The sequence below is a fragment of the Scylla paramamosain genome, unplaced genomic scaffold, assembly GCF_035594125.1.
Source record: "Scylla paramamosain isolate STU-SP2022 unplaced genomic scaffold, ASM3559412v1 Contig2, whole genome shotgun sequence".
NCBI lineage: Eukaryota > Metazoa > Arthropoda > Malacostraca > Decapoda > Portunidae > Scylla > Scylla paramamosain.
This window is the reverse complement of record NW_026973667.1, coordinates 4,270,349-4,286,412: the sequence shown is the minus strand read 5'-3', so window position 1 is coordinate 4,286,412 and position 16,064 is coordinate 4,270,349. Positions and strand designations below refer to the sequence as shown.

Genomic DNA, 16,064 nt, shown 5'->3' with positions numbered 1-16,064 from the left:
ATGCAGGTGAGTCAAGCAGGTGAGTGAGTCCAAACATCTCCCGTCTTTTCCTCTTCCCGCAACTTCCTCCCTCCGTGGGGAAATAAGAAAAGTTTGTTGTCCCGTCCCGGAAGTTCTCCCTAAACACACCGCTCCCTCCCCTTCTGTTCCTTGTGGTGGTAACAGCGTCCATTCTTGCCATTTTAAGGCGATTTTTGGCCAGACACACTCACCTTGACTTCCTTTCCCTCACTTCTCCTAGTAATTTTGGTGTGGGCGCCGCGTTTATGTGAATTTTGGTGTTTTTTGGTCAATGTTTACACGTACAACTTCAAACCTTCCTTCAGGACGCCATGAGATTCTGTTAGGCTCGTAGAGTTCAGAATTGCCAGATTGTTTTGGCCATATTATCGTACTAAACAGGTTGAAATTTTTGTACTTCTGGTAAAATTGTCGTACATATGTAATTATTCCAAATATGATGCAAAACTGCCACTTTCCAAATACAGCAGAATTTAGGTTTTATATATATATATATATATATATATATATATATATATATATATATATATATATATATATATATATATATATATATATATATATATATATATATATATATATATATATATATATATATATATATATATATATATATATATATATATATATATATATATATATATATATATATATATATATATATATATATATATATATATATATATATATATATATATATATAATTACAGTCATTTCGCCCACATATCAATTCGCCCACAAGTCAATTTGCCCACAGAGACGTCGCATCTTGATCTTGATCTTGATGGTACAGGTGGCACAGGATCACTCCTGAGCCAGGCCTTTGGATCGGCAACTCCTGTAGAAGGAGAAAAAAAAAAAGAGAAACGAACAGCATCCTCTATCCTAATTGTTCATACACCTGACACGCCACATTCTCTCCAGAAACTCTTTCACCGCCTCAATCATCCTTTCATTCGCCTCTCTACACAGTCCCAGCAACAACACCATCCACTCTTTTCCCGTCTTCTCCACTCTTTCATTCCTATCATGCCCTAACTCAGTCAGTATCACTTGCATCATCTCATTCCTGTCTCTGGCATACTTCACACACTCCAGCACCACATGTTCCACCGTCTCATCCTCTCCCATGTCACACATCTGGCACACTTTGCTGCGGGACTCAGTCCACCTGTAACTCCTTGCATTCACATCCATACACTGTGCCCTCGCTCGGAAGAGAAGATCACCGCCCAGGCTTCCATCATACCACCTTTCATACCTCGGGGCCTCTTTCTCCTTGTACCATTCCAAGGTCTTCTTTCTTTCCATCTCATTCTTCCATTCATTCAATCCCACACATTTCACTTCTTTGTCTCATTCTTCCATTTTCTCACATCCCATTCGGCTCCCACTCTGCCTCCTCTTGTTACCACCCGTTCACGCTCATTTTGATTCCTACCAGCTATTCTTATCGCCCACACAACTTGCAATCCATTCCTGTCTGTCATTCTCATGCATCTCTTCCTCCATTTGCTTCCACTTTCATTCCACAGGTACACCTTCCTTGCTATTCTTGCATCATCCATTCTCTCAAGCCTAATCTTGAACCTAAGTGTGGCTTTTGTCAGTCTTTCTCTGAAGGTGCTCCATCCCATGTCACCTCTCAAGGCTTCAACTGCAGTGAGCGTTTTGATACCAGATAGCGCCAGAATTTTTTATTCTCGCCGGAAAATAAATACTTTTTGGGGCAAGGTTTTACAAGCTTACAAAGGTGTATCGTTGCACAGTAATGCATCTGAATTTTAAGTCAATTAATTTCGTGATAACTGACAGCACATGACATTGTTTGAGCCTCTATTCATAATTTCAGATGATATTCTTAAAAGAGCCTATAAGTGTATCAAGGCAGGCAATCTGTAATTTTCTACTGACCTCAATGGAAGTATACTAATATATACTTGCATTTTCATGTACTAAACAACAGGCAAATCCATTTAATGTAAATAAAATATAATTTTGTATCAGAGACTTTATTTTTGCGGTACGATCACTATCCTCGGGTACTTGGGCAGCGAGCAAACCAAAACACAGGACCACGCTTACTCGACTACCCTGCACAATGGACACATCACCGCCACAATCATGGACTACAGCGGAATTAAGAAAATTCCAGAAAGAACGAGCTATACCCTATTCTGGATATAGTAAAGCAAAGTAAAGGCCTTTGTATCGGCAGAACTGAGAGGCTATTGTTTACACTTTACACTCCTTTCTAACGGCGCGCGGCGCTTTCTTTAACTGAAGAATCATGATCAAGATGAGTACGTCGTACGTCCGCCAGCGGTGCTGTTCTTTTTTTTATTTCACTGATTACTTTCATATACAGGACGTGTCAGTGATATCTGATATTTTTCAACATTCCCAGATAAAATGCACAAGCCGAAATCAACATCCTTTTATTTTTACTGTCCATACTTACTTAAAAAAAAATCATTACCTATTTTTAGTTTTATCTTATAATTCAATTAACAAAGCCTTATCATACACCAGTAAGTATGAATATTAAAATTAAGGGTTATATTTTTAATTTTAGATACACTTGTGCAGCAATTCATGCAGTACTTTTCCTGCACATCGATTTCAAATTTAGCTAAGACACCCCTTTGCCCCAGGAAATCGGAGACAATTAAAAATGCTGGCGCTGATAGGTATCTACCAGCCTCACTGCAACGTCTCACCCACAGGTCAATTCGCAGTAGACACCTGCCGAAACGATAATTACTCCCAGTGAGGTCTAAAGCACTGTTCAGGGGGTGCTGTGAACTTATCATTAAACCCAGCTGTGACCTCACTGAACGTTTCCTTTTGTGTCTCACAACACAAGGGGGCGGTCACAGCCTGCCCTCTAAAGACAACTCTCTTGCTCCACACAAAACTACAAGCACCTAATAACACACACACCCTTCACTCAAAAATTTTAAAATCATGGCGACTCCTACACCAGCCTCGGAGTCCCCATTTGGGGAGGGGACCATAAATGTCCCCAGGTCGGACTACCTTTCCGTTGACGACCCTAAGTGTCTTGACACCCCCCTCAACTTTTTCTTCATTAACTTCTGCAACATTCGCGGTCTAAGATCTAATTTTCAATCTGTAGAACACCACCTCTCCTCTTCTAAACCTCATCTTCTTTTCCTCACTGAAACTCAGGTGTCTGAGGCAACTGACAGTAGCCCCTTTTCTGTTCCCTCCTACTTTCTCTATCCTCATTTTCGATCCAAAGCTGGATGCTGCGTTTATATGCGCAATGACTTAACCTGCTCTCATGCCCATGCTCTTGAATCTTCCGAGTTTTCCACCATCTGGCTACGACTACAGAGTCATTCTCATACTAAATTTATCTGTGCTGTATACCTCTCACCTAACTCCACTGACTATAAGAAATTCTTTGACTACTTAACTTCCAAAATGGAGCACATTCTGACCCTCTTCCCTTTTGCAGAGATCTCCATTCTTGGAGACTTCAATGTTCACCACCAGCTTTGGCTTTCCTCTCCCTTCACTGACCATCCTGGTGAACTAGCCTACAACTTTGCTATCCTCCATGACCTAGAGCAATTGGTGCAACACCCTACTCGTATTCCTGACCGTCTTGGAGATACGCCCAACATTCTTGACCTTTTCCTGACCTCTAATCCTTCTGCTTATGCTGTCACCCTTTCTTCTCCGTTGGGCTCCTCCGATCACAATCTCATATCTTTATCTTGTCCTATCACTCCAATCCCTCCTCAGGATCCCCCTAAGCGAAGGTGCCTCTGGCGTTTTGCCTCTGCTAGTTGTGGGGACCTGAGGAGGTATTTTGCTGATTTTCCTTGGAATGACTACTGCTTCCTTGTCAGAGACCCGTCTTTGTGTGCTCAGCGCATAACAGAGGTGATAGTGTCTGGCATGGAGGCGTACATTCCTCACTCTTTTTCTCGTCCTAAACCTTCTAAACCTTGATTTAACACAGCTTGTTCTCATGTTATACATGATAGAGAGGTGGCCCACAAAAGGTACTTAAGCCTTCCATCACCAGAATCTCATGCACTTTATATTTCTGCCCGGAACCATGCCAAGTCTGTTCTCCAACTAGCCAAAAACTCCTTCATTAACAGAAAATGTCAAAACCTTTCAAGATCTAACTCCCCTCGTGATTTCTGGCATCTAGCCAAAAATATCTCCAATAACTTTGCTTCTTCTTCTTTCCCTCCTCTACTTCAACCAGATGGCACCACTGCTATCACATCTATTTCTAAAGCTGAACTTTTTGCTCAAACCTTTGCTAAAAACTCAACCTTGGATGATTCTGGGCTTGTTCCTCCCTCTCCTCCACCCTCTGACTACTTCATGCCACATATTAAAATTCTTCGCAATGATGTTTTCCATGCCCTCGCTGGCTTAAACCCTCGGAAGGCTTATGGACCTGATGGGGTCCCTCCTATTGTTCTTTGAAACTGTGCCTCCGTGCTTGCACCTCGCCCAGTCAAACTCTTTCAGCTCTGTCTGTCAACATCTACCTTTCCTTCTTGCTGGAAGTTTGCCTACATTCAACCTGTTCCTAAAAAGGGTGACCGTTCTAATCCCTCAAACTACCGTCCTATTGCTTTAATTTCCTGCTTATCTAAAGTTTTTGAATCTATCCTCAACAGGAAGATTCTTAAACATCTATCACTTCACAACCTTCTATCTGATCGCCAGTATGGGTTCCGTCAAGGCCGCTCTACTGGTGATCTTCTGGCTTTCCTTACTGAGTCTTGGTCATCCTCTTTTAGAGACTTTGGTGAAACTTTTGCTGTTGCCTTGGACATCTCAAAAGCCTTTGATAGAGTCTGGCACAAAGCTTTGATTTCCAAACTACCCTCCTACGGTTTCTATCCTTCTCTCTGTAACTTCATCTCAAGTTTCTTTTCTGACCGTTCTATTGCTGCTGTGGTAGACGGTCACTGTTCTTCTCCTAAATCTATTAACAGTGGTGTTCCTCAGGGTTCTGTCCTGTCACCCACTCTCTTCTTATTATTCATTAATGATCTTCTAAACCAAACTTCTTGTCCTATCCACTCCTACGCTGATGATACCACCCTGCACTTTTCCACGTCTTTTCATAGACGTCCAACCTTTCAGGAAAACCCTTCAATGAAAAAAAAATATATATATATATATATATATATATATATATATATATATATATATATATATATATATATATATATATATATATATATATATATATATATATATATATATATATATATATATATATATATATATATATATATATATATATATATATTTTGCAATTTCTTCCCAGTTGAAATCCTTCCATTGGTACAGCTGGCACGCCATGCACATTGTCTACAGGGACTCCTTCACTGCCTCAATACTCCTTCCATTGGTACAGCTGGCACGCCATGCACATTGTCTCCAGGGACTCCTTCACTGCCTCAATACTCCTTCCATTGGTACAGCTGGCACGCCTTGCACATTGTCTCCAGGGACTCCTTCACTGCCTCAATACTCCTTCCATTGGTACACCTGGCACGCCATGCACATTTTCTCCAGGGACTCCTTCACTGCCTCAATACTCCTTCCATTGCTACAGCTGGCACGCCATGCACATTGTCTCCAGGGACTCCTTCACTGCCTCAATACTCCTTCCATTGGTACAGCTGGCACGCCATGCACATTATCTCCAGGGACTCCTTCACTGCCTCAATACTCCTTCCATTGCTACAGCTGGCACGCCTTGCACATTGTCTCCAGGGACTCCTTCACTGCCTCAATACTCCTTCCATTGGTACACCTGGCACGCCATGCACATTGTCTCCAGGGACTCCTTCACTGCCTCAATACTCCTTCCATTGCTACAGCTGGCACGCCATGCACATTGTCTCCAGGGACTCCTTCACTGCTTCAGTCTTCCTTCCACTGGCAAAGGGCACTAAACATTAATGAAAGAAGGCCCACTTAATGGTCCTTTTATTACTAACTTTATATTTTGTTTAGCCTCACCTTATTAATTACAAGAAGCATTCCATCATCACCCAGAAATACTGAGGCCAGGGCACACACGCGCACACACACACACACACACACATTATTCCTGAATTAAGCATTGGATTGGTTAAGTTTTTCAATGATAGGATATGCCACCATAAGAAATATAACAGTTGACCCATTGCATCCTTGTATACCATTCGTTATTTCAATACTACACATTTCTTTATCATCAAGGAATATTTTGGTGTTGTCCTCTGTATATACTTTAGCGATCAGGTCAATTAACTTTGGGTGTATCTTATATTTTAGCATTTCTCTGCTTACACCTGTCGAATGCCTTTGCAAAGTCTATTGATATTAATATAAGTGATCTCTCTAACTCTTCTGTATACAGTAATTTAGTATAAATAAATTGTCTGCTGCTCTTCTGTTTTCCGTATATGTATTTTGTTCTTCCATTAATATATCGTTTTATTGTAGATGTCTGCATTTTATTTATTCATTTTTATTTATTATTATTATTTTTTTTATGATTCCTATTAATAATTTATCTGTGGTGTCTGTAAGGGCTATTGGACTCACAGCTTTTATTGCTGGTTTTGCGTTTTTCTCCAATAATTTAGTATTTCATGTTTTCCATGTATCCGGGATTATTGCTGCATCACTGACATCATTTAATGCTTGTACGAGAGTTGTTTTACATTTATCGTTGTGTGTCATAGCAATAAGGAGTTTCGTCTTAATTTCATTGGGTCCTGCTGCTTTTTCAGTCTTTGTCTTTTTTATCTGGTATTCTAACTCAATTTTACAATCTTCCATTGGTTTTATAGTGTTACAGCAGGGGTATGGGTGCGGGTGGCTGAACTGTTGCAGGTGGCAGCACTGGGAGTGGCGGGAAGAGAGAGACTGAAAGAAAGGAGACGCTTGGCCCGAGAGGAAGCCAGCGTGTGCCTGTCTGTTTGGAAGTGTTTCCCTGCCTGTTGAGTGTCTTGTTGAGTGCCTGTCGTGCCCTGGGAGACTTGTGGTGCCCCTGTGAACTTGTAAAGCAGTGTACTTGCGGAGGATTTGTCAATAAACCTAGGAAATAGTGCCCGTGTTTTCCCCTGTGCCCCGGCCTCGTGTGTGTGTGTGTGTGTGTGTGTGTGTGCCTTGTCCTGGCGTTCAGTGTGACTTATTTGAGGCCCCGCTGGTGTTGTTTCTCGACCCGTGCCCTTGTGGATAACACGCCCGCCCGGAGTGAAGGGTGGGCGCAACAATATCATCAGTGTTTATCGTGAATGCTGCATCCACGTGTTGTCTTGACTGATATGGTATTGTTCATTCATTATTATCTATATTAATTGATTTATTCTCATAATACTTCTTGAGTGTATTTACATATTCTTCTTTTGGTAATTGTCTAGAGTCCTTACCGGGCCTTATTACTGGTCTATTCACTTCAATTCTTTTACACATACCTTCACATGCACCTAAAACATCATTTTAAAGTGGGGGACAAATGCCCCCTTCCCTCTAGTCGGTTAGGTTAGGTTAGGTTAGGTTAGGTTAGAGTAATTGTCTAGAGTCCTTACCGGGCCTTATTACTGGTCTATTCACTTCAATTCTTTTACACATACCTTCACATGCACCTAAAACCTAACCTAACCTAACCTAACCTAACCTAACTTAACCTAACCTAACCTAACCTAACCTAACCGACTAGAGGGAAGGGGGCATTTGTCCCCCACTTTAAAATGATGTTTTAGGTGCATGTGAAGGTATGTGTAAAAGAATTGAAGTGAATAGACCAGTAATAAGGCCCGGTAAGGACTCTAGACAATTACCCTTCTTTTATATTATTATTATTATTATTATTATGGTAACACTGCAGGGTTAGACCTCCTCTCTATTCATTAAAAACACATTGCAACGTGATAGAGTACTTACTATAGAACATGTCTGTGATGTTTTCAATGTGGGGAAGGCTTTTGTAAGGCCGTAGTAATTAAATTAATAGCGCGCCGCCTCCACAAACTAAGTCCACAATGATCTCAAGGATATAAGTTAGGTTAGATTAGTAACCTTAGGGGGGGTCCAGGGCGGGACGCAGCCCCTCCGGTTAGGTTAAGGTTAGGTTAGGTTACTAACCTAACCTTAACCTAACCTAACCCACCACGACACTCTTAGGTGTTAACATACCTAACCTAACCTAATGGGGGCCACTGCCCCATAGGAGTGGCACTTAATTTGTGAGGGACAGTGGTCAGGGAGCCAGGAGGCTGGAGGGAGTGCAGGCCTGGCCAAGTGTTGCAAGGAAGGGGCAGGAAGCAGGGTGTGTGTTGCAGGCAGGGGCAGTGTGTAGCCTAGTGTTGCAAGGAAGGGGCAGGAAGCTGGGTGTGTTGCAGGCAGGGGCAGTGTGTAGCCTAGTGTTGCTAGGAAGGGGCAGGAAGCAGGGTGTGTGTTGCAGGCAGGGGCAGTGTGTAGCCTAGTGTTGCAAGGAAGGGGCAGGAAGCAGGGTGTGTTGCAGGCAGGGGCAGTGTGTTAAGCAGCCCTTGGCCCAGTGTGTGCTGACTGTCGCTGTTGTTCCAGGTACCAGGCAGAGTCCAGGCTGCACGCCCTGCTCGCCGCCAACCAATCTTGTTGTGTCCATGGCGTGTGCTGGTGGGAGTGGTGCTGTGGTGGAGGTCGTGAGGCCGGGCAGCAGCATGAGTGGCTGGCAGCAGCAGCAGCAGCAGCAGCCAGCCTCAGGTGTGGGGAAGTGCAGGCATGGTGGCAAGAATCACCTGGAGGCAGGCAGCTCTGTCCACAGAGGAGAGAGTAAGTTTGAGTGCCAGCAGTGTGACAAAACTTTTGTATCCAAACAAGGCCTTAAGTACCACACCCTGACACACAGTGGTGTTAGAAATTATGAGTGTGGTGAGTGTGGGAGGAAATTTACCCACAAGTTTTCCCTCACTTCACACACACTGACACACAGTGGTGTTAGAAATTATGAGTGTGGTGAGTGTGGGAAGAAATTTACCCACAAGTCTAACCTCACCAGACACACCCTGACACACAGTGGTGCTAGAAATTATGAGTGCAATGAGTGTGGGAAGAAGTTTACCCAAAAGGCTTCCCTCACCACACACACCCTGACACACAGTGGTGTTAGAAATTATGAGTGTGATAAGTGTGGGAAGAAATTTATCAGAAAGTCTATCCTCACCACACACACCCTGACACACAGTGGTGTTAGAAATTATGAGTGTGGTGAGTGTGGGAAGAAATTTATCAGAAAGTCTTCCCTCACCAAACACACCCTGACACACAGTGGTGTTAGAAATTATGAGTGTGGTGAGTGTGGGAAGAAATTTACCCACAAGTCTAACCTCACCACACACACCCTGACACACAGTGGTGTTAGAAATTATGAGTGTGGTGAGTGTGGGAAGAAATTTACCCACAAGTTTTATCTCACCTCACACTCCCTGACACACAGTGGTGTTAGAAATTATGAGTGTGATGAGTGTGGAAAAAGATTTCCTACCATTTCTCGTCTCAATAAACACACCTTCAGACACACTGGCTTGAGGGAGTTCAAGTGTGATGTTTGTGGCAAGTGTTTCAAGACAAAGGGTGATATTGCCAAGCACATGAGGATCCACTTCTGAGGTGGTGTGTTGTGTGTGGATGTGTGGGGCCACACCCATGCCTGTGGTGGTGGCGGTGGTGGTGGTGTGAGGGAGTAACAGCCCCAGCAGTTGTTTTGTTGGCAGTGCAGGTGTGACCTTCAATAAATGTGTGTGTCTAACATAACGCCAAGTTCTTTTCCGTTTTGAGTGGTGGTGTGTGAGTTCCCTGTGTTTGGTGCACAGTCGTGGTGGCCACAAGCACCGCCCCCAACACTTGCTTCACTGTATCTGAGCAGCCGCGTCCCTCACCACCCTGCCAGCCTGTCTTGCGTGCACTGGGTATGCCTGAGCCGTCGTGCAGACGCTGGGGCACGGCCGTGGCAGTCTTCGGCAAGCACGGGCGTCTGGCGTGGTGGTATAAGAATGCGCGTCGTGTCTTTTGTATCAGTTAGGAAGAGCAGGGGACCCAGCACAGAGTCCTGGGGCCCCCTGCCGTGCACCTTCACTCTGCTGGACGCTGCTGCATGTACTATTGTGCCTCTACATGCTGCACCTGCTGGAGGTGTTTCAGTGGTACAAGGACTGTGGCGAGGGTGACACAGGCAGAATTCTCAGGATACAAAAAGACATGTTATCAATGTCTGTCATGTTTCTCTACTCACTTCTTTACTTTGCTGGCCAAGAACACATTACACTGTACAGTCTTGCTGCTGTAATGCCAACACACTCTAGCAAAAAATAAATGAATAAATAAAAAAAACTTCAGTAGCCTGGGAAGCAAAATACATGAAGAAAAGGGGAAGTGACAACTAGAAAGAAAAAAAAAGGAAAACAAAACTGCTGAACAAAAAAAAAAGTATTGGAAAAAAAAAAATTATTTTGACAGCAAAGCACACACACACACACACACACACACACACACACACACACACACACACACACACACACACACACACACACACACACACACAGTGAATGTAACATGCACACAATTAGAATGTAACCAAACTAAGATAAATTACTTGATAAGGCAGAAGACAAACACCAGTGACACACACACACACACACACACACACAGCAAGGATGTTAACCACCAACAATTAAGGTAAAGCCCAGACACATTAATTAATTGTTATAACACAGTCATTTAAGTTTTGTTATTATGAAGTGGTTAGTTACCATTGTTGCCTGTACAGGAGGTCCCAACACTCCAAGGTAACACAAATAACTTCTACAAATTATTTGTCAATCAGAAGAGAGAAAAATAATGTGAAAACCTTCATTGTTATTTAGAAGATAACTTCAATAAAAGTCAGCGTGGTCACCAAGGAGTCTCTCCAGTGCCTTGTTGGCCTCCGGAAAATGTTGCCAAGCAAAGCAAGGCCAGAACTATTTGGTGGTAACAATGACTGCTGCCAGATAATCTTTTTATTTTTTATTTTTTATTTTTATTTTTTTGTATTACATTAATAACAACCAAGTCAAAACTAAGTTGAGCAATAAACTAAATCAAAGCAAAAGTATATCAACTTAAAAACTTAAAAAAAAGAACAATGCAAAATTTAATTAAACTTTTTCATCAAAACAGAGGAAGAGACACATCAATCAAAAACACTCCCCTGTGAAACTCTCTCTCTCTCTCTCTCTCTCTCTCTCTCTCTCTCTCTCTCTCTCTCTCTCTCTCTCTCTCTGTTTCCTTGTTCGTGATTCACATTGTTATGTCCAGCATTACTTCACATTTCTCACACGTTATTTGTTACTGTAGGTAAAGCGTATGCGCCTCACGCCATTGTTCCTCGGTAATCACGAATGAAATGTTGAGCAGTTTTCTATTTGCAAGAAGACGTGTGGTGTGTGTAATTATCAGTACTCAGTGCTACATGAAGCACCAAAGCCGATGCTCACTTGTTAGTAGAGTGAGGTTAATCTGCTGGTTGCCCGCGGGCGTCACTCACGGCCAAGTCGCGCTCAGACAAAGAGGGGCACGATGGTGACCGAGGTAAATACTTTAATTTTGTGGTAAAAACCGATTGTCATAGAGCCAGGTTGATTGCATGTATTGTTAATGAATACTGTAATATGTTGAAAGTGTTTAATATCAGTGTATAATGTTATTTTGTAAGAAATTGAGACCAAAAACTTGTTCACAGTTCTTACGGTCATGCCTACCTCATCAATAAATGTGAGAGAGAGAACTGGCTTTCCTGGACCCTGCGATGACGGGTGTGACCAGTAAAACAGATCACCTGAGAGCCAATGAAGCCCTGCCAGTGCGCCTACATTATTTATTAATTATTGTCACTTGATTTCTCTCTTTATATTCTTGGCAATTCATCTTTCCATTTATTGACTTTTCTTCATTTATTTATCTTTTTTTTTTTCTTTTCTAGCACCAATATTATTATTATTGAACTTTTTTCTTCAATTTACACATTTTTCCCTCTCTTCATACTGTTGACAATCATTCCATTTTCTTAACTTTTCTTCTTTTCCCTCTCTTTATACTTTTGACAATTAATTCTCTCACCTTTTTTCTTTTCACTTTTTCCTCTCTTCATACTTTTTTATCTGTTTATCTTACCCTTTGTTTTTCTCTTTTCTGGCAATATTTTCATTATTTACTCTTCATACTTTTTTCATCTGTTTATCTTACCCCTTGTTTTTCTCTTTTCTGGCAATATTTTCACTATTTATCTTTTTTTTATCTGTTTATCTTGCCTTTTCTTTCTCTCTTGTCAATATTTTCATCATGTCATGTTTTATTTTCATTTATCTTGGCTTCTCTTTTCTGTTAATATTTTCATTAACTTTTTTTTCCTCAATTTACACATTTCCCTTTTTGTGCTTTTAATATTTTTTTTCTCATTTCTTCTTTTCCCTCTCTTTATACTTTTGACAATTAATTCTCACCTTCTTTTTTTCTTTTCACTTTTTCCTCTCTTCATACTGTTGACAATTAATCTTTTCATTGACACTCCAGTTTTTCCGGTAATTGAGCACAGTTTCCGTTGAGAGGTGAGTGAGCCGGACACCAGTGGTCACACAGCTCTTGTAAGTGTAGAGGAAAGGGAGCTATGAAGAGAGAGGGGTGGGGTGTCTCAGGGGAGGGAGAAGGCAGGTGTTGAAGGAAGAGTATTAAAGCAAATTGAAAATGACAAAATACAGACTGGCTTGAACTGTAACATTACAAGACAAGGTAAATCTTTGAATCCCTTGTTGTTTATCTCATCCTCCAGACTCTTGCTGCTCCCTAAACATAACAAAAAAGTAATCCTAATGACAATAGTAAATTAAAAGAACGATCAATTGTGTAAACTGGAAGACAAGCCAAATAATTACTTGAATCAACTTATCTAATCTTACAAACTCTGCTTTTCCTTCCTTGTGCACTAATTAAACTGACAACTAAAGCATTAAATTAACTGTGTCTTTCCTTACCTCTCTCTCTCTCTCTCTCTCTCTCTCTCTCAAAAATGTTATGCAGAGTGAAACATTTTTTTCTTTATTTTTTTCATTGTTCTTTGTACTATCAAAGTGTCTATTCTTAAAAGTCAGTCAAGCATTCTCCTCTCCCACCCTCATCTTCACAATTTATAAACACCAAGTCGTCTTTCTTTGTACATCGAGACGACAAAATCATCGCCTCTCTTCTCTTTGTACCTCCCTTCGTTGCTACATTCATTCGCTCATTCATTAATTTTCAAACACCAATTTCTTCCTTTGTACTTCTCCTTGTCCTGTGTTGAGGCAGCTGACGTGTCCCTAAGGCACGCTGGTACACGTAAACAAACTGCTATGGAATGAAATGGTTTTGTACAGTGAAGTTCGTAAGTCCTGAACACTGCTATCATTCCCTACTACTCAGACGGGTTTATGGATGGGGATGATAGGTGGAAATAGGTAGGTATATTTCATACAGGGACTGCCACGTGTAAGCCCGGTCGCTTCATGCAGCTTCCCTTATTTCTTATGTTCTTATGTACTACTGTGCTTGTCTCCTGTCACAGTCTTTAGGGCCATAGTCTGCAACACTTCAGCACTGCACCTCCACTACTTCCCAAAGGGTCTAGTTGAAGTGACACATGTTTTCAAGGTGTTTTTACAGTTCTAGTGACAGATTCACATTTCTACATTATTAACAGGTGAAACACTCTTGAGAACCTGGCTAATCTCTGTGGCCTTGGAAAACAGTCATAATGAGAGCAGAGCATTACAGAATATTGGCCTTGTGCTATGATCTCTTGGAAATCTGAGCTGTTGGGGGCTAGAGGCTGTCACAGGAGTTAAAACTGTTAGCAAATTATGAGACACAACACCGAAGAAACACAGAAGACATGGTGAAGCTGAGAACACGAACACTGGTGGAGATGTGGCAGTGTGGCAGAGGTAGAAAGATGCTGGATGTGGAATGCTGAGGTGTGCTGCCCCAAGGAGATTCTGGTTTGTGTGTGATGGTGAGTGACTTGATGATGATGATGATGATGATGATGAAGAGTGTGTGTATTTTGAAGGGCATCTGTGTTGTGCAGGTGTGGAGAGTTGAGCCACACCTGCCAGGCTGGGGTTTGTACTGGTGGAGTGTGGGAAGTGAACACAGGTTTGTACTGTGGGTGTGTGGCAGGCAGGGACCAGGACGAGTGGTGCTAGGTGGTGTCTGGCAGGGTGTGCTGCTCTCCCATCTGTCCTCCTTCTCTTGCCTCACCCTGCTTCCCTTCCTCTCTTGCCTCCTCCTGCTCTCCTTCCTCCCCTGTGTCCTGTGCCGCCCGCTGCCCTGCCTGGCCGGCCTGCAGCACAGTGAGGTACTGGTTGGTGTAGTACATGTGGGCGCCATCCTCCCGTGTCCAGTCCCGCAGCGGGCGGGTGCTGCGGTAGGGGTTGGGGCGCGCCAGGGACACCTGCACCTCTGGCTTGGCCCTCCTGAGGGCAGCCAGGTCCCTCTGTGCCTCTGAGTGGTTGAAGGTGAAGGCAAGGGGCGCAGCGTCGTCAGCCATGAGGGGCAAGGAGTCTGGCCAGGTGTCCCCCTCCCACTCGTGGAAGCCACAGTTGAAGGCCAAGCGCAGGGTGGCGGGGGGGGTGGCTGCCGCAGTGGCCTGGGGCAGGTTGTGGTACAGGGCACGACGGCACTCCACCACCAGCTGCCGGTCCTTGTCCCTGCACTGCTGGCACAGAGCGGCCCTGTGGCACCCCTGTGGGCCGCCCAGCCCTGGCCCCACCAGCAACACATGCAGGCGGACCAGGACTGGCAGGCGGTGCATCAAGTACTCCCAGGGGGCGGCCACACGGGGCTCCCGGCCATCCTCCGCCCCCACCACATGCAGGGTAAGGACGGGTGCCGTGGCCAGGCCTGGCCACACCTGCTGCAGCACGTAGAGGGCTGTGAGGGGGAAGGTGAGGCTCTCTGAGGCCCCAGCGACAGCCACGGGCCGCAGCCTGCTGGCCAGGGAGAGCACGTGCTCCTCCATGGTGGGGGCCAGGGGGCGGTACTCCTGGTCCAGGGCGGTGGGCAGTGTGATGGCCTCCCTGTTCTTGGCCTGCTGGTTGCAGCAGGAGCACAGCTTGTACAGCTCACACCACTGCCGGTGCTGCTCCCGGTCCTCCCGAAGGTGGTCGTGGCAGCAGTAGTACACGCCACAACAGTCCGGGCAGCAGCCGGACCCTGCACCCAGCGGCCCCGTCATACCACGTGTCCTGTGTTGACATCTTGAGCTTCAGCTTGGCGCTACAGGCGGCTCGCTTTGCTCCTGAGTCAGCCTTTGTAGCGACAACTCCTGCTGGGAAAAACAAAAAGGCAAACACAAACTTAACGTTATCCTTCATATTAATTGTCAATACACCTGGCACGCCATGCATTCTCTCCAGGGACTCCTTCACTGCCTCAATACTCCTTCCATTGCTACACCTGGCACGCCATGCACATTGTCTCCAGGGACTCCTTCACTGCCTCAATACTCCTTCCATTGCTACAGCTGGCACGCCATGCATTCTCTCCAGGGACTCCTTCACTGCCTCAATACTCCTTCCATTGCTACAGCTGGCACGCCATGCACATTGTCTCCAGGGACTCCTTCACTGCCTCAATACTCCTTCCATTGGTACAGCTGGCACGCCATGCACATTGTCTCCAGGGACTCCTTCACTGCCTCAATACTCCTTCCATTGGTACAAGAACATGAGGAGGAAAGTCACCACCACGACAATTACACAGAAACTGTTAGCTGCTACACTTGTGTGCTCCCTCACCTGGAGAGAGAGAGAGAGAGAGAGAGAGAGAGAGAGAGAGAGAGGGGCAAAGATGGTGCCAGACTTAACCTAACCTAATGTGTGAAGGGTGACAAAAAAAAAAAAAAAAAAACAAACACAACACTTGAGGCAAGGAGAGAGAGGGGCTGCCTCACTACAATATATTCCTGTAGCTGAGGCCCTGTATAC

General features: G+C 44.0%; 2 protein-coding genes across 2 annotated transcripts; one reads left to right on the top strand and one right to left on the bottom strand.

The window, feature by feature from the left end:
• Positions 1 to 9,674, top strand: LOC135095947 (zinc finger protein interacting with ribonucleoprotein K-like). The gene is made up of 3 exons (XM_063997095.1): positions 1 to 19; positions 8,611 to 8,941; positions 9,503 to 9,674. Exons 1-3 carry the CDS (start codon positions 1 to 3, stop codon positions 9,672 to 9,674), a joined length of 522 nt encoding a protein of 173 aa, XP_063853165.1.
• Positions 9,675 to 12,369: 2,695 nt separating this feature from the next.
• Positions 12,370 to 15,781, bottom strand: LOC135096028 (uncharacterized). The gene has a single exon (XM_063997216.1). The coding sequence runs from the start codon at positions 15,311 to 15,313 to the stop codon at positions 14,279 to 14,281; it is 1,035 nt and encodes a 344-aa protein (XP_063853286.1). The 5' UTR covers positions 15,314 to 15,781; the 3' UTR covers positions 12,370 to 14,278.
• Positions 15,782 to 16,064: the final 283 nt, after the last annotated feature.

Coding starts and splice junctions, on each gene's coding strand:
- LOC135095947 (XM_063997095.1), top strand. Junction 8,942..9,502: donor AGAAATTATGAGTGTGGTGA/GTGTGGGAGGAA, acceptor CCTGACACACAG/TGGTGTTAGAAATTATGAGT.
- LOC135096028 (XM_063997216.1), bottom strand. CDS start 15,313: ATGACGGGGCCGCTGGGTGCAGGGTCCGGCTGCTGCCCGGACTGTTGT.